Source organism: Hemiscyllium ocellatum, chromosome 19, assembly GCF_020745735.1.
Source record: "Hemiscyllium ocellatum isolate sHemOce1 chromosome 19, sHemOce1.pat.X.cur, whole genome shotgun sequence".
Lineage (NCBI taxonomy): Eukaryota > Metazoa > Chordata > Chondrichthyes > Orectolobiformes > Hemiscylliidae > Hemiscyllium > Hemiscyllium ocellatum.
Genome location: NC_083419.1, coordinates 64,757,596 through 64,781,813, shown reverse-complemented (window position 1 = coordinate 64,781,813; position 24,218 = coordinate 64,757,596). Strand labels below are relative to the sequence as shown.

The window sequence follows — 24,218 nt, the reverse complement described above, 5'->3', positions numbered from 1 at the left end:
CACAGAAACTAGTCAAGACAAGTAAACAGTCAAGGCAAAACATCGTATCATTAAATATGTGAGGCGAAAGGGATCAAAGGAGATGGGGGAGAAAAGCAGGTACAGTTGGACGATCAGCCACGATCCTAATGAATGGAAGAGCAGGGTTGAAGGGCCAAATGACCTATTCCTGCTCCTCATTTCCATGTTTCTTACATTGGCTTGAAAACATGTGGAGTCTTGTGCACCATGCTGCGCTAAATTGAGTCAGGATGACGAACCCACTTGCAGCAAACTCCCTGGTTGTTTTTTTTTGAAGAGCCGGGTATAGTGATTGGGTTGCTTAGCTCCTGACATTGCGTACTGGCGAATTCTTAAACCATCAGTTTCTACCTCAGCTGGGCATAGACCTGGGCAGTCGGACTGGACCTTGGCACACCCTTTCAGCTCATTGCCATTATAAAATGGGTTATTGTGCTATATTTCCTCTCCCCCACCAGTGAGTGTCTAGATTCCAGTCTAATCACCGTGAATGGAGATGTCATGCCTCAGATGAGGATTTATGTATTTCTCACTTGTAGTCTTATCGTTGGTTTTCTTACTTTGGTCTGGAAGGGAACTAATGAGTAAATTAAATGCTTCAACTCTCAGAAGACTATTAACAATCCAATGTAAAGTAGACACAGTTCATCTCAATCTATTTGAGTCACTCTCAAGGCATGGGGTAAATTGTCCTTGTGCTTTAAGTGCTGTTTGAAATTTCTGCTGCAAGAACATTAAAAAAATTATTATCAAATGGGTGAGAGATTACAGAGCTCTGAGATACAAGAGCATCTGGATATCTCAGTCCATGAATCCCAAAAGTTTAGTACAGTGATATAGTAAGTAATCATGAAAGCTAATAGAATGTCATAATTTATCCTAAATATTATCATGTGAGGTATCGAATACAAATGCAGGGAGGTAATGCTTCAGTTATGCAGAGCATTAGCAAGACCACATCTGGACTACTGCATATAGTACTGGTCACCTTATTTCAGTAACAACGCAAATGCATCAGAGGTAATTAAGAGAAGGCAGCACAGTGGTTCAGTGGTTAGCACTGCTGCCTCACAGCACCACGGACCCAGGTTCAATTCCCATCTTGGGCAACTGTCTGTTTGGAGTTTGCACATTCTCCCCATGTCTGTGTGGGTTTCCTCCGGGTGCTCCAGTTTCCTCCCACAGTCCAATGATGTGCAGGTTAGGTGAATTGGCCATGCTACATAGCCCGTGATGTTAGGTGCATTAGTCAGGGATAAATGTAGGGGAATTGGTCTGGGTGGGTTGCTCTTCAGAGGTTTGGTGTGGACTTGTTGGGCCAAAGGGCCTGTTTCCACACTATAGGGAATCAAATCAATCTCAATCTAAATGAATACCTGGGATCATTACCTCCCATTTCTGCCACCACCAGACACACATTCCCCTCCCTCCACCCCCCCACCCCCCTCCCTTATCAGCCTTCCACAAGGGCCTTTCGCTCTGGGACTCTCAGGTCCACTCTTCCTTCACTTACAACATTCCTCCCCATGGTCCCATGACACCTTCCCCTGCAACTGCAGAAGGTGCAACACCTGCCCGTTTACTTCCTCCCTCCTCAGTTTCTAAGGGTTGAATCACACCTCTCAGGTGAAGCAGCACTTTACCCGCACATCACTCAATCTAGTCCAATGCATTCGCTGCTAACAATGTGGTCTCCTCTACGTTGGGGAGACTAGGCGTGGACTGGGTGATGGTTTCATTGAACACTTATGCACTGTCCATAAAAAAGACTCTTGAGATTCCGATTGCCTGCCACCTCAACATACTACAACATCTGTGTGTCAGGCTTGCTGCAGTGCTCCAGCGAAGCTCAGCACAAACTGGAAGAACAACTCCTCATTTTCTGCTCAGGGATCCTGCCTTTCAACCCCAAAGTCAGGTTCAATAACACCAGGGCTTGAGCTCTCCCATGGACCAGATCAGACCCCCACAAAATATTTTAAGAAGGTAGCCTAGACCCTAACCTTTTCTTATTTCAAGGTAGATGTGAAGTGCATGTTCCAGATGTGATGAGGCTGATCAAACTATTAGACGTTAAGCAAAATACAATTTATTTAAACACTGTAGTTATAATACAAACCAAAGAAAGAGGAATTTAGAATAACGTAATTGGAAAACTTAACCGAATAATAGATAAAGTACCTATTGCTTACTAACTGCTCCAGTATAGTACGTCCTTGGCAAAAAAGTAAATTCAGATGCAGATGCTTACATGCAGTTCTCCAATCCAGGAGGAAATAACATTGAGAGATTTCAGGGACTGTAGCAGCTAGGAATCACTTACTGAAACTTCCAATGCTTCTGGGACCCCAAACAGCTTCTGACTGCTACAGCTTAAAAAAAACTAGAAAACCTGAACTGTGAGAACTGGCCACTCCCCTTCCATTATTACAGCTGTTTAAAAAAAACCTAAAGGCCTCATAAATTGTTAACTTAGGCCATCTCCAGTAACCAGTTTGGCACCTTTGTCTTTTCAACCTCTCTTCAAAAAATTCCGGGACAAAATAACCTTTTTAAAGTGACAGTATTGTCACACATATTCTACCCCAACCCCATACACCAGGCCTTGTTATCACGTAGTCTGCTATTACACACAATACATTGTTAGCCACTAACAGTCCCCCATTAGTAGCTCTTCATTCTCCTAGTTGGATCATTATCCACTCCTTTGCCTATCCAACTGTTCTTCTCTCTTTCTGGGCCCTATCCCCTGCTATCACTTACTCTTTACCCCTCCCCCACCCCAATCTATCTTCTGCACAGAAATTGGTATTTTCCTAGCTACTAACAGTTCTGAGGACAGGCACCGGACCCAAAATGTCAACTCTGATTTCTCTCCACAGATGCTGTCAGACCTGCTGAACTTTTCCATCAATTTCTGTTTTTGTTGCTGGGGTGGACGGTTTGGTCTTATGAAGATAGGTTGAGTACGCTGGGCTTATATCTGCTGGGGTTCTGAGCAAGAGGCGACCCGACTGAAAGATAAAACATATAAACTCGTGAGCATTGACGCCTTGACATGGGGTCACTGTTTAAGAATCAGGCGTTGCCCAATGAAAATTGTGCTGAGGTTAATTAAATATAGATCGTTGAAACTCTCTGCCTGAAAATGTAGTGGGAGTAGAGTCGTTGAATAATTTTAAGGCAAAGGCAGTTGGATCATTGTTAAGCAAGGAGGAGAAAAGACTTTGGAGTAGGTGGGAATGTGGATTTGAGGTCACAATATGATCAGCCATGATTGTATTGAATGGGGTACAGGCTTGAAGGGCGGAATGGCTTACTCCTGATCTGTATTTAAGGCATGGAGCAGGAATTGAAAAAGTCAGTGGGGCTGTGAGGCCTGCGAGATGGAAGTACATTGTTAGGTCAGGTCATGGAGTCATAGAGATGTACAGCATGGAAACAGACCCTTCGGTCCAACCAGTCCATGCCAACCAGATAGTCTAACCCAATCTACTCCCACCTGCCAGCACCCGGCCCATATCCCTCCAAACCCTTCCTATTCATATATCCATCCAAATGCTTCTTAAATATTGCAATAGTATCAGCCTCCACCACTTCCTCTGGCAGCTCATTCCATACATGGACCACCCTCTGTGTGAAAAAGTTGCCCCGTAGGTCACTTTTATATCTTTCCCCTCTCACCCTAAACCTGTGCTCTCTAGTTCTGGACTCCCCTACCCCAGGGAAATGAATTTGCCTACTTACCCTATCCATGCCCCTCATAATTTTGTAAACCTCTATAAGGTCACCCCTCAGCCTCCGACGCTGCAGGGAAAACTGCCCCAGTCTGTTCAGCCTCTCCCTGTAGCTCAAATCCTCCAACCCTGCCAACATCCTTGTAAATCTTTTCTGAACCCTTTCAAGTTTCACAACTTCCTTCCGATCGGAAGGAGACCAGAATTGCACACAATATTCCAACAGTGGCCTAACCGATGTCCTGTACAGCTGCAACATGACCTCCGGAAAGCATACCAAACGCCTTCTTCACTAATCTATCTACCTGTGACTCTACTTTCAAAGAGCTATGAACCTACACCCCAAGGTCTCTTTGTTCAGCAACACTCCCCAGGACCTTATCATTAAGTGTATATGTCCTGCTAAGATTTGTGAGGAAGATCTCATATGAATTCAGCTGTATCTGACCTGAGAAATGGTTGATGCTTTCCAGATGGTATCAAGCACCTCATTGTGGTATTCAGAGAGAGCTAAAAGCAGGAGGAGGGACTACAATTTTCATTGCTGCAAGATAGCCCCTTGTTCCCTATAATGGGTGTCTGGACCCCGGTAATATGAGAGACGTTTTCAGTCTGCTTTCCACGCATAGATTTCAGTGACTCACAGAGCGTTATCTTAGCACACAATCCTGGGGTATTTGTTTATTAAAAGTTGGCCTGTTTGGATATCTTATGAAACATGAGCAGATAGGACCCAAACTGGGCTCTCCTCGAGCGGAGGTATCGACACTACCACTGCACCACAAGAACCTTAGGATTATTATACTTCAGTGCCATATATTCACCTTCATAGAATCCCTACAGTGTGAAAACAGGCCCTTCGGCCCAACAAGTCCACACTGACCCTCCAAACAGTAACCCACCCAGACCCATTCACCCACCCTATTACTCCACATTTTATCCTGACTAATGCATTTAACCTACACATCCATAAACACTATGGACAACTTAGCATGACTAATTCATCCTAACCTGCACATCTTTGGATTGTGGGAGGAAGCCCACGCAGACACGGGGAGAATGTGCAAACTCCACACAGTCAGTCGTCCGAGGCAGGAATCGAACCCAGGTCCCTGACACTGTGAGGCAGCAGTCCTAACCACTGAGCCACCCTCTAATAAATATCCAGGCGCCATCCTCAATCACAAAACATCACAGCTGTTACTGAACATACATGCTTATGTATAAGCAGTAGCATTGCTGAGCAACCATGGTCATGCTAGCTCTGAAATAATTCAGTGTGAAGTGGGAATGATCCTCGAAGTGAATAGATGCAATGCATTTAGAGACCGCCTCTTCCCAGGCTAAGAGACTGGTTACCACATCCATCCAGGTGCGCTTCCACTGCAACTTGGCAAGAACCAGACTTGGGAATCTGAATCTGGTAGAAATCTGGCAACAACTGTGGAGAGAGACAAAGAATCAGAATTAATGTTTCAGGTCTGTTTTCAGTAAGTTTGGTCAGTTAGCACAATCCATGTCCTTAACCTAGAGAAGGACTTGTGTGGGTGTGTCACATCACTCCACAAGTCTGAGTGATTGTACAGAGGCAGTAGTAACAGGAAGAGCTGTGGAGATGGGCAGCTGGTCGCAGGGTAACATTTCCCTGTCCTCTCGTTCACAGGTCAGCAAGTTCTTGGACTGGTCGAGAACCAGAGTGATTGGTACCTTGGGAACTTGTGGAAGAATCACAGACCTTGGCCAGCGCTCAGTCGAGGATACAACACTGGTAAGTAATTGAGTGGACTCACAAAGGCCAGGCTTTTGCTTCCAGGCCTATTCTGTCTCAACTGCCACTTTCCCGATCTGTATCATGTCGAAGCTAATTGGAACTGTGACATCGTGCCTATATGGCTGAACCGTGTCTTTAACACAAATCCCAAATTTAGTTCAATGTTCAGGCTGTGCTAATTATAAAGCAGATCAATATTAAACTGTATAATTGCAATCCTAGTTTCTTTTTTAACAGTTTAATAGTTAGGTTAACTGTGAGGTGGTGGCTTGATGAGTAGCACAGAGTTCAGGGTTGCAATCCATCCCTTCCTAGGTATCTACAAGGCCACATTTACTCCATTCCCCTCTGCTTCTGACATTGCTTTCATAATACAATCCAAGGATGTGCAGGTTAGGTGAATTGACCATGCCAAATTGCCTATAGTGTGCAGGCGAGGTGAATTGACAACGCTAAATTGCCCGTAGTGTCTAGGAATGCCTAAATTAAGTGGATTAGCCATGGGAAATTCAGGGTTACTGGGATTGGGTGGGTTGCTTTTTGGACAGTCAATGTGGACTTATTGGGCTGAAAGGCCTGTTTCCACACTCTAGGGATTCTATGATTCTATAAGCGGAGATACCCTCCTCTCCTTTTTGACACATGTCCCTAAAACTCCGGAACAGGAAAGGTTTTAACAGTCCTGATTTCCCCATACAGGGAACAATGAACATTTCCTCAGGGTATGATATTTACCTGCCTGTGTAAAACCAGGATTTCAGAATGAGACAATCACATCAGGCAAAAAGGGCAACGCTGATTTCTTTCCAGTCACAGATGGCATTAGAAAGCTTCAGAAAATCATTATAAAGACTTGCATTTATGTAGCAACTTGCACGTCCCCAGCATATTTCAAGGTTCACTCCACAGCCAATTAAGTGGTTTTAAAAATGTAAGCCCTTTTTGTAAGATCGGAAACCTGCCTGCCGATTTGAACACAGCACGCTCCCACAGGTAGCAATATGACAAACGAGTGGGTCATCTGTTTTACTGATGTTATTGAGTGTAGAATACTATCTATATTAGAGGGAAGGGCACCTCTTGCTCCTCCTCGCAATGAGCTGTGATCTTCTGTCTCCACTGACAAAGCAAATAGAGTATAAATTTAATGGCTCATCTTCATGGTGGTGTGTGGGTGTGAACTCAAAAAACTTCCAACTTCCAGGATAAATTTATGCAAATATCAAGAGAAAGAAGAAACAAAGAGATTTTTCGATCTCGAGTTGATGAGCAGGGCACATTTTATCGAAGCTTTCTCTCATGATTGTATTCATCAGGGTTTTTCACAAAAATATCTGGCACTTGACTATATTGCCCAATATCTGAGGTGTTGGTGGGGCGATGAAATGTCAAGAAAGGACTGGGGATTCTCTCAGAAATAGCCACAACCAGAGGAGGAGGTGACAAAGGACAGAGAGGAATTATGGGAGCAGGCCATTCAGAAGGCTGTACAATACGGGAGGACATTTGGAATTGGTGGATGAATTTGAGAGTATGAGTAAAGATGGAGCTATCATACATTGAGGGACACCATTCTTGTAGGAATCAATGAGGATGGAATCAGGGAGAGAAAAGACAAGCTTTGGACAAGTTCCATTTTATGAAGCAAAGAGAATAACATCTTGGGAAAATTAGTTGTTGGAATAGCAGTATCTGGAGAAGGGGTTTGAACTCAGAAGGATTATAGTAAATTACACTGATTCACACTAAACTCCTCCCTTCCACACCAAACCACCAAACAAGGCCGAACTTTGCACTCTCTCCAAATACCCTCTGCACCCACTTCAAATACCACACCTCACATTAAACACACACACATGCACACACCCTCTCTCACTCACACACACATACACAGAGACACACACCCACTCTCTCTGTCTCTGACACACGCGCACACACACAGTGCACCCAAATTATATACATTCACACCAATCTATCTACTTTTACACCAAATCGCATTCATTCATCCCAAAGCACCCACACACCCTAGCTAACATTAACATCAACCATGCTCATGCCAACCAGGCCACATTGATATGCATCAAACATCAGGCAGGTGTATCCAAATCTTATGTGCAGTGAAATCCTCTGCAATGTTGCTGTTGTATGTTTTCAGCGTGAGTTTCCTCCCACAATCCAAAGATGTGCAGGTTAGGTGGTTTGGCCATGTTAATTTGATTATCGAGTCCATGGATGTGAAAGCTAGGTGGGTTAGCCATGGGAAAGGGGAGGGTAGGGGAATGGGTCTGAATGCGATGGTCTTCAATGGATCGGGGGGTGACCCGATAGGCCAAATGGTCTTCTTCCATGCTGTAGAGTTCTGTGATTCTCTGAATATTAAGCAGTGAATGAGCAGTTTGCTCCACAGATCGAATGGATTGGTTGGAGCGACAGTTAGAGGCAATGAGGAATTTATAAGAGCGATGGACTGGGGTGGATGGCAGTTATAGGAAGGGAGAAGAGTCATAGATACAGTCACATAGATGGGTTAACTCCAGGAAAGGTAAGAGAGGTAGGTAGGTAGTGCAGGAGTCTTCTGTGGCTATCCCCATTTCAAAGAAGTTTTGGAAAATGTAGGGGGTGATGGATTCTTAGGGGAATGTAGCACAAACAGCCAAGTTTCTGATATTGAGACTGGCTGTAATGCAATGAGGGGTATGTTGGGTTCCAAGAGATCGATTGTGTCAGTCCAAGGCACAGACAGATGTTTCTGTGGCCAGCAGTGAAAAAGCAGAATGGTGTGTTGTTTCCCTGGTGCCAGGATCAAGGATGTCTCAGAGAGGGTGCAGAATGTTCTCACGAAGAGGGGCCAGCAGGAGGTCATTATACACACTGGAATCAATGAATTAGGGAAAAGGATGAGATTCTGAAGGGAGAATGTAGGCAGGAATTTAAAAAGGAGATCCTCGAGGGTAGTAATATCTGGTTTACTCCCGGTGCTACGAGCTAGCGAGGGCAGGAATAGGAGGATAGAGCTGGTGTATGGGAGAAGGATTCACACTTTTCAAATCTCTTCTGGGGTAGAAGTGACCTGTACAAGGACTGCTTGCACCTGTATTGCACCTGCTCAGGAGGATTTAAAATAGCAAGGTGGGGGTGTGGGTCCCAAGGAGTTAGTGAGGAAAGAGATCAATCTGAGACTGGTATAGTTCTGGAAAGGAGCAAGTCAAACAGTTAGGGCAGACAGGAAAAAAGCAGAGATCAAGGTAGGACTGATGAATTAAACTGCATTTTGACGGTATAAAGCAAGAACTGCAAAAGGCCTGACAAGAAATGCAGATGAACTCAGGGCATGGTTAGGAACATGGGACTGGGATATCATAGCAATACAGAAACATGGCTCAGGGATGGACAGGACTGGCAGCTTAATGTTCCAGGATACAAATGCTACAGGAAGGATAAAAAGGAGGGTGAGAGAGGAGGGGGAGTAGTGTTTCTGATAAGGGATAGCGTTACAGCTGTACTTAGGGAGGATATTCCTGAAAATGCATCCAGGAAGTGATTTGGGTGGAACTGAGAAATAAGAAAGGGATGATCATCTTATTGGGATTGTATCATAGACCCCTAATAGTCAGAGGGAAAGTGAGAAATAAATTTGTAAGGAGATCTCAGTTATCTGAAAGAATAATAGGATGGTTATGGTAGGGGATTTTAACTTTCCAAACATAGACTAGTGATAAGGGTTTAGATGGAGAGGAATTTATTAACTGTGTACAAGACAATTTTCTGATTCAGTGTGTGGATGTACCTACAAAAGAAGGTGCAAAACTTGACCTCCTCTTGGGAAATAAGGCAGGGCAGGTGACTGAGGTGTCAGTGGGGGAGCATTTAGGGCCAGTGACCATAATTCTATTAGATTTAAAATAGTGATGGAAAAGTTGAAGTTCTAAACTGGATAAAGGCCAATTTTGACAGTATAAAGCAAGAACTTTCAAAAGCTGATTGGGGGCAGATGTTCGCAGGTAAAGGGCCAGCTGGAAAGTGGGAAGCCTTCAAAAATACAGCACGACTCAGTGGTTAGCACTGCAGCCTCACAACGCCAGGGACCCTGGTTTGATTCCAGCCTTGGGCAATTGTCTGTGTGGAGTTTGCACATTCTCCCTGTGTCTGCGTGGGTTTCCTTCGGGTGCTCTGGTTTCCTCGCACATTCCAAAGATGTGCAGGTTAAGTGGATTGGTCATGCTAACTTGCCTGTAGTGCTAGGTGCATTAGTCAAGAGTAATGTAGAGAAATAAATGAATGAGTCTGGGTGGGTTACTCTTCGGAAGGTCAGTGGACTTGCTGGGCCGAAGGGCCTGTTTTCACACTGTAGGGATTCTAAGTAAATGAGATAATGAGAGTCCAGTCACAGTACGTTCCTATGAGGGTGAAAGGCAAGGCTGGTGGTGCAGGGAATGCTGATTGATGAAAGAAATTGAGGGTTTGGTTAAGGAAAAGAAGGAAGCACATGTAAGGTATAGACAGGATAGATCGAGTGAATCCTTAGAAGAGTATAAAGGCAGTAGGTGTATAATTAAGAGGGACATCAAGAGGGCAAAAAGGGGACATGAGATAGCTTTGGCAAATAGAGTTAAGGAGAAGCCAAAGGGTTTTTACAAAAACATTAAGGGCAAAAGGGTAACTAGGGAGAGAATAGGGCCCCTCAAAGATTTATGTGGAACCGTAGGAGATGGGAGAGATACTAAACAAGTATTTCGTATCGGTGTTTACTATGGAAAAGAACATGAAAGATATGGAATGTGGTGAAAAAGATGGTGACATCTTGAAAAATGTCCATATTACAGAGGAGGAAGTGCTGATGTCTTGAAACACATAAACATGGATAAATCCCCAGGACCTGATCAGGTATACCCTGGAACTCTGTGGGAAATGAGAGAAGTGATTGCTGGGCCACTTGCAGAGATATTTGTATCATCAATAGTCACAGGTGAGGTGCTGGAAGACTGGAGGTTGGCAAACGTGGTGCCACTGTTTAAGAAGGGTGGTAAGGACAAGCCAGGGAACTATAGACCAGTGAGCCTGATGTCGGTGGTGGGCAAGTTGTTGGAGGGAATCCTGAGGGACAGGATGTGCATGTATTTGGAAAGGTAAGGACTGATAATGGATGGTCGACATGGCTTTGTGTGCGTGGGAAATCATGTCTCACAAACTCAATTCATTTTTTGAAGAAGTAACAAAGAAGATTGATGAGGGCAGAGCAGTGGACATGATCTATATGGACTTCAGTAAAGCGTCCAACAAGGTTCCCCATGGGAGGCTGGTTAACAAGGTTAGATCTCATGGAATACAGGGAGAACTAGCCATTTGGACACATAACTGGCTCAAAGGTAGAAGACAGAGGGTGGTGGTGGAGGGTTGTTTTTCAGACTGGAGGCCTGTGACCAGTGGAGTGCCACAAGGATTGGTGCTGGGTCCTCTAGTTTTTGTCATTTACATAAATGATTTGGATGTGAGCATAAGAGGTACAGTTAGTAAGTTTGAGATGGCACCAAAATTGGAGGTGTAGTGGACAGTGAAGAAGGTTACCTCAGATTACAACAGGTTCATAATCAGATGGGCCAATGGGTTGAGGAGTGGCAGATGGAGTTTAATTCAGATAAATGGGAGGTGCTGCATTTTGAGGAAGCAAATCTTAGCAGGACTTATACACTTAATGGTAAGGTCCTAGGGAGTGTTGCTGAACAAAGAGACCTTAGAGTGCAGGTTCATTGCTCCTTGAAAGTGGAGTTGCAGGTAGATAGGATAGTGAAGAAGGCGTTTGGTATGCTTTCCTTTATTGGTCAGAGTATTGAGTACAGGAGTTGGGAAGTCATGTTGCGGCTGTACAGGACGTTGGTTAGGCCACTGTTGGAATATTGCGTGCAGTTCTGGTCTCCTTTCTATCGGAAAGATGTTGTGAAACTTGAAAGGGTTCAGAAAAGATTTACAAGGATGTTGCCATGGTTGGAGGATTTGAACTATAGAGAGAATCTGAACAGGCTGGGGCAGTTTTCCCTGGAGCGTCGGAGGCTGAGGGGTGACCTTATAGAGGTTTATAAATCATGAGAGTCTTGGATAGGATAAATAGACAAAGTCTTTTCCCTGGGGTGGGGTAGTCCAGAACTAGAGAGCATAGGTTTCGGCTGAGAGGGGAAAGATATAAAAGAGACCTACGGGGCAACTTTTTCACGCAGAGGGTGGTACATGTATGGAATTAACTGCCTGGGAGGTGGTGGAGGCTGGTACAACTGCAACATTTAAAAGTTATCTGGATGGGTATATGAATAGGAAGGGTTTGGAGGGATATGAGCCAGGTACTGGCAGGTGGGACTGGATTGGGTTGGGATATCTGGTCAGCATGGATGGGTTGGACCGAAGGGTCAGTTTCCATGCTGTATGTCTATGCTGACTCTATTTCCAGGGTCTGTATGGTTCTGCCAGTTGACTGGTGTCACGATAGCCTAACTCCAATTTAATTGTGTAACAGCCATCATTTAAAACAGTAAACTCAAAAAGGATGGCCCAAACATTTGACTTCAAGGTTCCCTTCAAATCCCAAGACCACGTATTGATAAACCTCCTTCTCCCAGTAGAAGTGAACATCAGTAAAATCATAATAAGCATGGATCGGGTGAAATAGCCAAGCTCTTTTCCCCAGGGCAGGGAAAATCAAAACTAGAATTGTTTCCAAAATCAGGTTTATGAGAGGGGAAAGATTTAAAAGGGACCAGAGGGATAACTTTTTCAGGCAGGGAGTGGTACGTGTATGGAAAGAGTTGCCAGAGGATATGCTGGAAGCTGGTACAATTACAACATTTAAAAGGCATCTGGATGGGTGGATGGAAAGGAAATGTTTGAGGGATATGGGCCAAATACTGGAAAATGGGACCAATTTAATTTAGGCTATCTTGTTGGCTTGGATGTTTTGACTGAAAGGTCTGTTTCTGTGCTGTAATTCTAAGCACCAGGGACCCAGGTTTGATTCCAGTCTTGGGCAACAGTGTATGTGGAGTTTGCACATTCTCCCCGTGTCTGCGTGGGTTTCCTCTGAATGCTCCAGTTTCCTCACACAATCCAAACATTTGCAGGTTAGGTGAATTGGCCAAGCTAAATTTCCCATAGTGTTTTAGGGATGTGTAGGTTAGGCAGGGGTAAATATAGCATTATAGGGTAGGAGAACAGGTCTGGGCGGGTTACGCTTTGGAGGGTCGAGGTGGACTAGTTGAGCCAAAGGACCTGTTTCCACACTGTAGGCATTCTATTAAAGGTGTAAATAGAAGAAATAAAAGGAAATGGTGCTGGAGAAGCATGCTTCAACTGTTTCAGTTTTTGAAAAGGGAAGCTGAAAGGGAGCTTTGGAGATTGAGGTGTCTGATCAGTTTGAAAGATGCCAGTTGTTGTACTGCGCACTGATCACTAGGTGGCACAGAGCAACAATTCACAGTGTGGGGGCACGGGGCTTAAGATAGATGAGCAAATTGGACAGGATTTCTCAAGAAAAGAGGGATTAATAATTGAAAGCACGCAAGTAAATCAGAGGGAATTAAAATGGTTCCAAAATAAAACAGAGGGAGATGCTGATAGTTTGATGGGAAAAGTGGATTTTGTTTGGTATCTGCAGGTCGAGATATTGAAAGACTTGGTGAAAAGTTGGGAAGCAAATTCACGATTCAGAAGTGGTCCAACCACAACGTAACACAAGAAAACTATAGGAATCAGTACCTATTGAACGCTTTGAAGAGTGGCATTTTCTACTAGGATGGCACAGTGGTTAGTGTAGGTAAAAACAATGACTGCAGATGCTGGAAACCAGATTCTGGATCAGTGGTGCTGGAAGAGCACAGCAGTTCAGGCAGCAGTTAGTGTGCCAGGGTTAACTCCATTCTCAGGCAACTGTCTGTGTGGAGTTTGCACATTCTCACCGTGTCTGTATGGATTTCGTCCGAGTGCTCCAGTTTCATCCCACTGTCCACAGATGTGCAGGTTAGGTGGGACTGTCTGTACTAAATTGCCCGGGGATGTGCAGGTGAGGTGAGTTAGCCAGGGGGAATGCAGGGTTACAGGGATAGTGTAAAGGTTGGACTGGGTGGGATGTTCTTTGGTGGGGTGGTGTGGGACTCAATGGGCTTAATGGTCTCCATCTACTCTGTAGGGATTTTATGATAAATGTTATGTCACTGCCCAGTACCTCAAATGCCAAACAATTGAGATTTTGAGAAACCAGTTTGCAATTTATGGGTTGATCGAGGAGTTAGTGTCAGATAATGACTCATGATTCATATCAGAAGAATTTGAAATATTTAGGAGTAAAGATAAAATCGAGCACACTCTAATACCACCAATTGACCCAGCGTGGAATGGTGCTGCATGTTGAAATGCATAGATTGTGAATAAGTCTTTGATGAAGTATTCACTCAGTGATAAGTTAGGCAATCATGTGTATGGTTCTACTTGACTCAGGAAAAGACAGTTCTGTGTTCTTCTTCAGAATAACCCCACAGTCTACATTTGGTAGTGTTTAAACATGTTCCCAGGGCAAGACATTAAACTTGAAGCTAATGGCAAAGTAAGAATAAAGCAAGACAAAGTGAAGATACATTCCAATACATCAGGCAGAAAACTTAAAGACAATTCAGTATTGATTAGAAGGCATTGTTGTAAAGATTCCAAGTTCATTCGTGTTGGAAGTGCAAATTGCACATAAGCTCAGTCAGTATTATATAATGTTTTGCTTGAGAAGAAATCTGACATGGTGAGAGCCAGAGAAAGCTATAGTCCAAATTCTTCCCACAGGCAAATATGGAAGTCTGGAATAAAGAGAAAGTTTAAAAACAAAACGAAGATTTGCCAGTCTTCCAGACTGCACACTGGTAGGCTCCAGGAGCATCTGGATTAAGGCGGGTGAACTTGCAGCATGGGTTGGTACCTGGGATTTCGATGTTGTGGCCATTTCAGAGACATTGATAGAGTAGGGGCAGGAATGGTTATTGCAGGTTCTGTGGTTTAGATGGTTCAGTAAGAACAGTAAGAAATTATAAAAGATGGACAGGGAGGTGTGGCTTTGTTAGTCAAGGACAGTATTATGGTGGCAGAAAGGACATTTGAGGACTTGTCTACTGAAGTAGTATGGGCTGAGGTTAGAAACAGGAAAGGAGAGGTTACCATGTTGGGAGTTTTCTCTAGGCCTCCGAATAGTTCCTGAGATGTAGAGGAAAGGTTAGCATAAGGGAGAGAGTGACAAGTAGTGGTTATGGGGGAATCTTTAACTTTCTAAATATTGACTGGGAATACTATAATTCAAGTACTTTAGATGTGTCAGTTTTTGTCCAACGTGTGCAGGAGGGTTTTCCTGACAAAGTATGTAGATAGACCAACAAGGGCGAGGCCACATTAGATTTGGTACTGAGTAATGAACTAGGCCAGGTGTTAGATTTGGAGGTAGGTGAGCACTTTGGTGATAATGACCACAATTAAGTTATGTTTACTTTAGGATGGAAAGGGATAGGTATATACTGCAGGGCAAGAGTTATAGCTAGGGGAAAGGCAATTATGATGCAATTAGGCAAGATTTCGAATGCATAGGTTGGGGTACGAAACTGCAGGGGATGGGCACAATTGAGATGTGGAGCTTATTCAAGGAATAGCTACTGTATGTACTTGTCAGGCAAGGAGGATGTGGTCGGGTGCGGTAGCCTTAGGAAGTTGAATTTCATGTCAAGAGGAAGAAGAAGGCTTATGTTAAGATGAAATGTGATGGCTCAGTTAGAGCACTTGAGAGTTACAAGTTAGCCAGGAAAGACCTAAAGAGAGAGCTAAAAAGAGCCAGGAGGGGACATGAGAAGTCATTGGCAGATAGGATCAAGGAAAAGCTTTCTATGGGTATATGAGGAATAAAAGAATGACTAGAGTAAGATTGGGGGCAATCAAGCATAGTAGTGGGAAGTTGTGTGTGGAGTCAGAGGAGATAGGGAAGTGCTAAATGAATACTTTTCGTCAGTATTCACACCAGAAAAAGACAATGTGGTCAAGGAGAATACTGAGAAACAGACTACTAGACCAGATGGGATTGAGGTGCATAAGGAGGAGGTGTTAGCAATTCTGGAAAGTGTAAAAATAGATAAAGCCCCCCTGGTCCAGATGGGATTTATCCTCGGATTCTCTGGGAAGCCAGGGAGGAGATTGCTGAGCCTTTGGCTTTGATCTTTATGTCATCATTGTCTACAAGAATAGTGCCAGAAGATTGTAGGATAGCAAATGTTGTTCCCTTGTTCAAGGGGAGAGGAGAGATAACCGTGGAAAGTATAGACCTGTGAGCCTTAGTTCGGTTGTGGGTAAAGTGTTGGAAAGGGTTATAAGAGAGAAAATTTATAATCAACTGGAAAGAAATAAGTTGGTTTGGGATAGCCAACATGGTTTTGTGAAGAGTAGGTCTTGCCTCACAAACCTTATTGAATTCTTTGAGAAGGTGATGAGGGTAAAGTGGTTGATGTGGTGTAGATGGATTTCAGTAAGGCATTTGATAAGGTTCCCTATGGTAGGCTATTGCACAAAATATGGGATGAGGGTGGTGGTTAATGGGAAATATTCATTCTGGAGTTTGGTTACAAAGTGGGGTACTACGTGTATCTGTTTTGGGTCCATTTATAAATGATCTGGATGAGGGCATAGAAGGATGGGTTGGTAAATTTGCAGATGACACTAAGGTCAGTGGAGTTGTGGATAGTGACAAAGGATGTTGCAGGTTCCAGAGAGACATAGATGAGCTACAGAGCTGGGCTGAGAGGTTGCAAATGGTGTTCAACGTGGAAAAGTGTGAAGTGATTCACTTTGGAAAGCGCAACAGGAATGCAGAGTACTGGGTTAATGGTAAGCTTCTTGGTAGTGTAGATGAGCAGAGAGATCTCAGTGTCCATGTACATAACTCCTTGAAAGTTGCCACCCAGGTTGTTAAGGGTTGTTAAGAAGGCATACGGTGTATTAGCTTTTATAGGTAGAGGGATTGAGTTTCAGAATTATGAGATCATGCTGCAGCTGTACAAAACTCTGGTCCGGCCACTCTTGGAGTATTGTGTACAGTTCTGGTCACCGCATTATAGGAAAGATGTGGAAACTTTGGAAAGGGTGCAGAGGAGATTTACTAGGATGTTGCCTGGAATGGAAAGAAGTCTTACGAGGAAAGGCTGAGGGACTTGAGACTGTTTTTGTTAGAGAGAAGAAGGTTGAGAGTTGACTTAATTGGGACATATAAGATAATCAGAGGGTTAGGTAGGTTGGACAGTGGGAGCCTTTTTCCTCAGATAGTGATGGCTAGCATGAAGGGACTAGCTTGAAATTGAGGGGTGAACGATACAGCACAGATGCCAAAGATAGTTTCTTTATTCAGAGAGTAGTAGGGGCGTGGAACCCACAGCCTGCAACAGTAGTAGACTCGCCAACTTTAAGGGCATTTAAATGGTCATTGGATAGGCATATGGACGAGAATACAGTAGTGTAGGATAGATGGTCTTCAGATTGTTTCTACAGATCGGTGCAACATCGAAAGCTGAAAGGCCTTTACTGCACTGTAATGTTCTGTGTTCAAAGTGAGAAAGGATTATTGATTGAGACAAATCAATCAAGGTCGAAGTTCAGATTTGATAATGTTGGAGATGGTCAGGGAGCAGAGTCAAGCTAATGGAAATGGAAGGAGATGAACAACCAGCACTTGAGGAAAAGTCACAAACTGCTTGCAGCTGTGTGCCTGCCGCTGAGTGTAATCAGATAAAGTGTACTATAGACCAAACGATTGCAGGCAGGGTTCCCAGGGAGATGTTTGAAGGGCAGACATAATGTTGAGAAGGAGACAATTCCATCTGAACTGTTAGCAAGACATTAAAGAAAACAATTGTATGTGTTTGGGTTCAGCTTATCAAACAGGTACAGGTGTTTGCACACAAAACCCATATAGTCTGCAACAAAATGGTCCATTGACATTCAACATGTGGACCTTACACACAGTCCCCTCATCCTCCTAATAGATGGTCAGTAAACAATGGGGCTGTACCATTTGTGCTGTGGTGGAGGTTTCATGCCTGTTGCCTGCCTGCCTCCACGTTTTAATCAGAAAAGAGAATGTGGCAGTTAGCCTACTAACGGTATGGCCATCCAGACCCTTTCTGGCCACTGCTGGTCATTCATCAGACCAGTGCCCTGCAAAAGACCTGACCTTAGCTTCTCATTCAGTTCCATTGGAAACCATTGTTGGGGACAATCTGCAGTGCCAGCAGTGACCACAGCTCCCAGTGGTGCTGTTGGCACTGGAGTTCTGCAGGCCCTCTGGTTGGCCAACGGCCTCCGGTGACAGGATATTCTCCCTCAGCGGATGAAGGCCAGTTGAGAGCCTGATGGTTATAAAATCCAGTGAAACAGAGGTGGCTCAGCCCTGACATTTCAGTAGTGGAAGTGGAAAGCAAGCTTTTCTGCAAAGTCTTGACCAAACAGATTTACCACAAGGGATTAGCGATCACACCATCTTTAGTAACGGAGTGGATGAGGGCTGGTTAAAACCCTTGTTTTAAGGGATGGAATGCTGGAGACTGCAAACCAGCCATGGTTCTTTGATTTTACAAAAGTACCTTTTGGAGAGTGAGCAAGTCTGGGACTTCTCACGTGCTGTGTAGACACGAGGGAATTTTGTCTTTAATCTGCTGTCAACAGAGACAGAAGGCAGACGTATTCAAAATGTTGCTTTCATGTTTCCTTTCTGCTCCTCCCAGAGGATCTAAAGGTTAACGTCCCTGTTTCTTCCAGTTTCAGTCGACTGTCAGTTTGAATCGACTGGATTTACAAGATGTGCATTGTCAAGGTGACACGTAAAGCTCCTCTCTGGCACCCAGTGTGCTTTCCCTTGACATGGCAAATCAGCAGTGGCATCTTCTGGGAAAAGAAGTGCTCAGTTGATTAATTTAGTCTTGCCTTTAGTTTGGCGAGAATATTGTGCAGCAATATTTACCACAGCGCAGAAATAGCCCTTAGGTCAGTTCTAATGTCACTGCTGCACCCAAGCTTTCACTAGCCTAGTTCACCTCTCCCCATCAACGTGCCCTTCCACTATACCTTCCTTTACTCATTGTTTAAGTGTAACTATGTGTTTTATCTATTAATTGTATTCTGTGACAGTGAGGATAGCCTCACAATTCTTTAATCAATTCAGTAGTGAGAGCCTTCCACTTTGTCAGATGATGGTTTAATGTCTGATGTTCTGGTATTGATATTCTCCCAGACACATGGAAACCTCTTCTCTATGCCTATTCCATCTCATCTTTTCACAGTCCTAAAGACCACGTCACAACTCAGTGGGGTAATATGTCGAAAATGAAACTGTGCAATTTTCAGGCATTACTACAGATGTGAACATCTAATGGAACTGTCAAAAATCACAGATTGCCTCTGACTGAGAAATGGACAAAAGCAAAAGATATCAAGTTTCTTCACGAACAATATAAAAAAAGGACTCACTGTAACACCTTTAATTTTAACAAAAACAGAACATACATTTGCACAAAAGCTTTGTCTTATACCACCACACACCCATTCTATCTCTCTCTCTCTCTTTTGCATACACACAGAACACAGAAAATAACAAATATTTATGGGTGGACAGGAAACAGTAGGAGAAAGTGGGGACTGCAGATGCTGGCGATCAGAGTGAAAAGGTGTGGTGCTGGAAAAGCACAGCCGGTCAGGCAGCATCCGAGGAGCAGGAGAGTTGACGTTTCAAGCATAAGCTCTTCATCAAGAATGTGACATACCTATGCTCGAAATGTAGACTCTCCTGTTCCTCGGACTGACTGGCTGTGGTTCTCCGGCACTACACCTTTTGACAGGAAACAATAGTCAAGTGAACACAGTTTTGTATCACTGGTCTGAAATTTAAAACTAGACAGGCTGGTTTCTCAGTCCTCATTTCTTTAATGTATATCACAATCCTATCTATATAACAATGGTCGGTCTTTAGTTCATTATTTGGTTGGATCTTTGTGGTTGCCTTTAGATTTTCAATTTATTCCTCAGTGACCTAGAATGTCGTTTTCTGATTTTTTTGACAGAAAATTGTAGAGAATAACTTCAGAAAAAAAAAGGAGAGAACATTGATGCAGTTAGCTCAGAGGTTTTGTGCTTCTCTATTTGTATTTATATCTGAAAGGAGCCTGTTTGTCCTTACTCCAAAAAACAACTTCTCATACAATCTCCCTTTTTAAAAATAGTGTCCATTTTCATTTTTTCAGTCCATAGCACAAAAACGTTTTTAAAATGGCGTTTATTGCCACCTTCATCTCCTTTCCAGTTCAATATGTGTAAAAATGAGCCCTAGTGCTTATCATCTGACCTTGTTCCTTTGCTCCCCTGGCTTTTATTCAACAAGAGTATTGCAGCCACTGTTAACAGAGAACAGTAGAGCATAGTACAGGCCCTTTAGCCCTCGATATTGTGCCGATCCTGTATCCTACTCTAAGATAAAATTAACCTACACTCCCTGCATTTTACCCATCATCCATGTGCCTATCCAAGAGTCGCTTGCTTAAATGTCCGTAATGTATCTGACTCTATTACCACTGCTGGCAGTGCATTAGATGCGCCCACCTCCCTCTGCGTAAAGAACCTATCTATCTCTGACATCTACCCGAAGCCTCCCTCCGATCACCTTAAAATTATGCCCCCTTATGATAGCCATTTCTGCCCTGGGAAAAAGTCTCTGGCTATCCACTCTATCTATGCCTCTCAACATCTTGTACACCTCTATCAAGACTCCTCTCATCCTCCTTCACTCCAATGAGTTGACAACCAGGCTCTTAAATTCTCTTTTCCCATTTCGGGAGGCTGGAAGGATGTGTTTTCATCTCGATGAGCTTAAAATAAAAGCCTTTTCCAAAGTGGAGGAATACTAGCATCAACAAGCTTCAGTATCATGGGGTCATACAGCTTAGAAACAGACCTTTCAACACACCTTGTTTATGTCAACCAACGAATACCAAATTACCCAGATCCACTTTACCAGCACTTGCTCCACAGCCTACCATGCCCTGGCAGTTTAAGTGCTCATCCAGATGCTTCTTAAATCTTGCAAGAGTACCTGCCTCCACCACCCTCTCACGGAGCGTGTTCGATACTTCTACCATCCTCTGCGTGAAAACATTTTTCTCCAATCTCCCCTGCACCTCACCTTAAACCTCTGCCCTCTAGTTTTAGACATGTCTTGTACAAATAAAATTCTAGTTTGTTAAAGCCTGCCTGCTCGGCCTCTAATGATGGCATTCTTCAAGGATGCAAAGAATTCAATTGGAACAATAGTTTCTGTTTAACACAGTCACCAAAAGAAAGAAAGATTCTCCACTCCCTGGCTTAGGCGGGGACAAGCCCCCCTTCCTGCAGAGCCTTTGTGGGGACGGTTGTGGAAATTATACGCCAGACCTCAAAGACTTTCCTCACTCTGTTATTACTCAGAAACTACTGACATTGGTGACTTGCAAACGTCCAAAACCATTCCCATGCAGGGATCTCTCAACCACGTCTGTGAATGAAGCTCATTAATCTCTGTAAGACCCTCACTGAATAGTTGTACAGGTACCACGTGAAAAGCTTTTCTATACTCTCTGCCTGTTCCCTCCTTCCCTGTAACTGCATTCTCTGGGTGTTGATCTGTCTTTCACCCAAGTCTATATGTTAGCAGGCCATTTGAATGTGGAAGGCATCACAGCTCAGTTCCCATGTACAGGCATATTAGAACGTAGAATAATATATGCCCTTTGGTCCTCGATGCTGTGCAGTCCTTTTATCTTACTCTAAGGTAAAACAGTTTACTATCATCCATGTGCCTGTCCAAGTGTTGCTTAAATGTTCCTAATGTATCTGATTCTATTACCACTGCTGGCAGTGCTTTCCACACACCCACCATTCTCCATGTAAAGAACCTACGTCTGACATCTCCCCTAAACCTTTTTCCAGTCCCCTTAAAATTATGCCCCATTGTGATCGCCATTTCTGCCCTGGGAAAATGTCTCTGACTATCCACTCTATCTATGCCTCACAACATCGTGTGCACCTCTATCAAGTTACGTCTCATCCTCCTTCGCTCCAATGAGAAAAGCCCTAGCTCCCTCAACCTTTCTTCATAAGACCTGCCCTCAAATCCAGGCAGCATCCTGGGAAATCTCCTCTGCACCCACTGCATCCTTTCTATGATGAGGCGACCACAACTGATCACAATATTCCAAGTGTGATCTAACCTTGGCTTTATAGAGCTGCAGCATAACCTCAGGGCTTTTAAACTCAATTGCCTTGCTAGTGAAAGCCAACACCACATACGCCTTCTCAACTTGGGTGGCAACTTTGAGGGATCTACGGAGTGGTTCCCAAGATCCCTCTGTTCCTCCACACTGCCAAGAATCCTGCCTTTAATCGTGTAATCTGCATTCAAATTCAACCTTCCAAAGTGAATGACTTCACGCTTTTCCAGGTTGAACTCCATCTGCCCCTTCTCAGCCCAGCTCTGCATCCTGCCAATGTCCCGTTGCAACCTACAACAGCCCTCCACACCATCCACAAATCCACCAACCTTTATGTCATTGGCAAATTTACTAACCCACCCTTCGACTTCCTTATCCAAGTCATTTACAAAAATCACAAAGAGCAGAGGTCCCAGAACAGACCCACGTGGAATATCACTGGTCATTGAGCTCCAGGCTGAATACTTTCCATTGACTACCACCCTGTATCTACTATGGGCCAGCCAATTCTGTATCCAGACAGCCACATTTTTTCTGTATCCCATGCCTCCTTACTGTCTGAATGAGTCTACCATGGGGAACCTTATGAAATGCCTTGCTAAAATCCATATGCACCACATCTACTACTGTACATTCACCAATATGTTTTGTCACATTGTCAAAGAATTCAATAAGGTTTGTGATGCATGACCTGTCCTTCACAAAGCCAAGCTGACTATCTCTAATCAAACTGTGGCTTTTCCAAATAATCATAAGTCCTGTCTCTTAGAATCCTCTTCAATAATTTGCCCTCCACAGATATAAGACTGACTGGTCTGTAATTCCCAGGGGTATCCCTATTCCTTTTCTTGAACAAGGGAATAACATTGCCACCCTCCAATCATCTGGTACTACTCCAGTGGACAGTGAGGACTCAAAGATAGAAACCTTGGGTATATCCCATCTGGCCTAAGGGACTCATCTATCTTCATGTTTTTCAAAATTTTTAGCACATCATCCTCCATAACATCAACCTACTTGAGCGTATCAGCCTGTTTCACGCTGTCCTCACAAACATCAAGGTCCCTGTCACTGGTGAATACTGAAGCAAAGTATTTATTAAGGACCTTCCCTACTTCCTCCGGCTCCAGGCACAAGTTCCGTCCACTCTCCCTGATCGGCCCTACCCTTACTCTGGCCATCCTCTTGTTCATCTCATAATGGAGGGTTTTCCTTAATCCTTAAACCAAACAGAGATCGTCTAGTCTTATGTAGTTTTATTCCTCACTGCATCCTTCGCCAAAGCTTTTTCATGTCCCCTTTTAGCTCTCCCCTTTTAACTGAAGTTCATTCTTCAGTTCCTTCCTGACTACCTTGTAACCCTATACAGCTCTGTCTGAACCTTGCCTCCTAAATCTTAAGTAAGCTTCCTTCTTCCTCGACTAGATGTTCCACATCTCATCATCCAAGATTCCTTCCCCCTACCATCCCTTCCTTGCCTCAGTGGAACAAACCTATCCAGCACTCGCAGCAAGTGTTCCCAAAACAGCTTCCACATTTCTGTCTTGCATTTCCCTGAGAATATCTGTTCCTAATTTACGCTCCACAGTTCCTGCCTAGTAGCATTATAATTCCCCTTCCCCCCCACATAAGTACTTTACCATACCGTCTACTCCTGTCCTTTTCCACGACTATAGTATAGGTCGGGGAGTTGTGATAATTATCACTGAAATGCTCTCCCTCCGAGAGATCTGACACCTGACCTCGTTCGTTGCCAATCACCAAGTCCAATATGGCTTCCCGTCTAGTCGGGCTATCTACATATTGAGTCAGGAATCCTTCCTGACAAAACCTGCTCCATCCAAACTATTTGAACTAAGGAGACTACAATCAATATCAGGGAAGTTGAAGTCACCCATGACAACAACCCTGTTACTTCTGCACCTTTCCAAAATCTACCTCCCAATCTGCTCCTTTGCATTTGGGGGATCTATAGAAAACTCCCAATAAAGTGACTGCTCCTTTCCTGTTTCTGACTTCCATCCTGGTTGGGAATGGGAGACGGGACAGTGGTCTGTATTACAGCTACCAGGAGCAGGAAGACCCAGCTGATATTCCTCTCTCGGACTTCGTGATGCTGAGAGACATTGTTTGTATCTCATCTTAGTCTGATATTTGCAAACTGAGAACCCAACAGAGATCTTATGTAGTTTTACTACTCACTGCATTGACCTGCTGAACTATTAGGAGAGTAAGCCCCTTATATGCCCTATCATTTATCACAATAACAGAAATCACACTGGGGGGAGCACTATCACAAGTTCCTATGGTATGTTTTCTTTTGTCTAAGAAAGCAGTTATGATCATCACTCGCATAAGATTTGGGCCATCAAATGCTGTTTTGCTTCTTGAGTTACGTAGACGTAA

The 24,218-nt window shown here is 43.8% G+C and overlaps 1 protein-coding gene across 1 annotated transcript in view; it reads left to right on the top strand.

Moving 5' to 3' along the window:
- large1 (LARGE xylosyl- and glucuronyltransferase 1) overlaps nucleotides 1–24,218 on the top strand; it is a 527,618-nt gene that overhangs the window by 391,213 nt on the left and 112,187 nt on the right. The window contains exon 8 of the mRNA XM_060840013.1: nucleotides 5,422–5,526. Coding sequence (XP_060695996.1) covers nucleotides 5,422–5,526 — 105 coding nt within the window. The remainder of the gene's footprint in view (nucleotides 1–5,421; nucleotides 5,527–24,218) is intronic.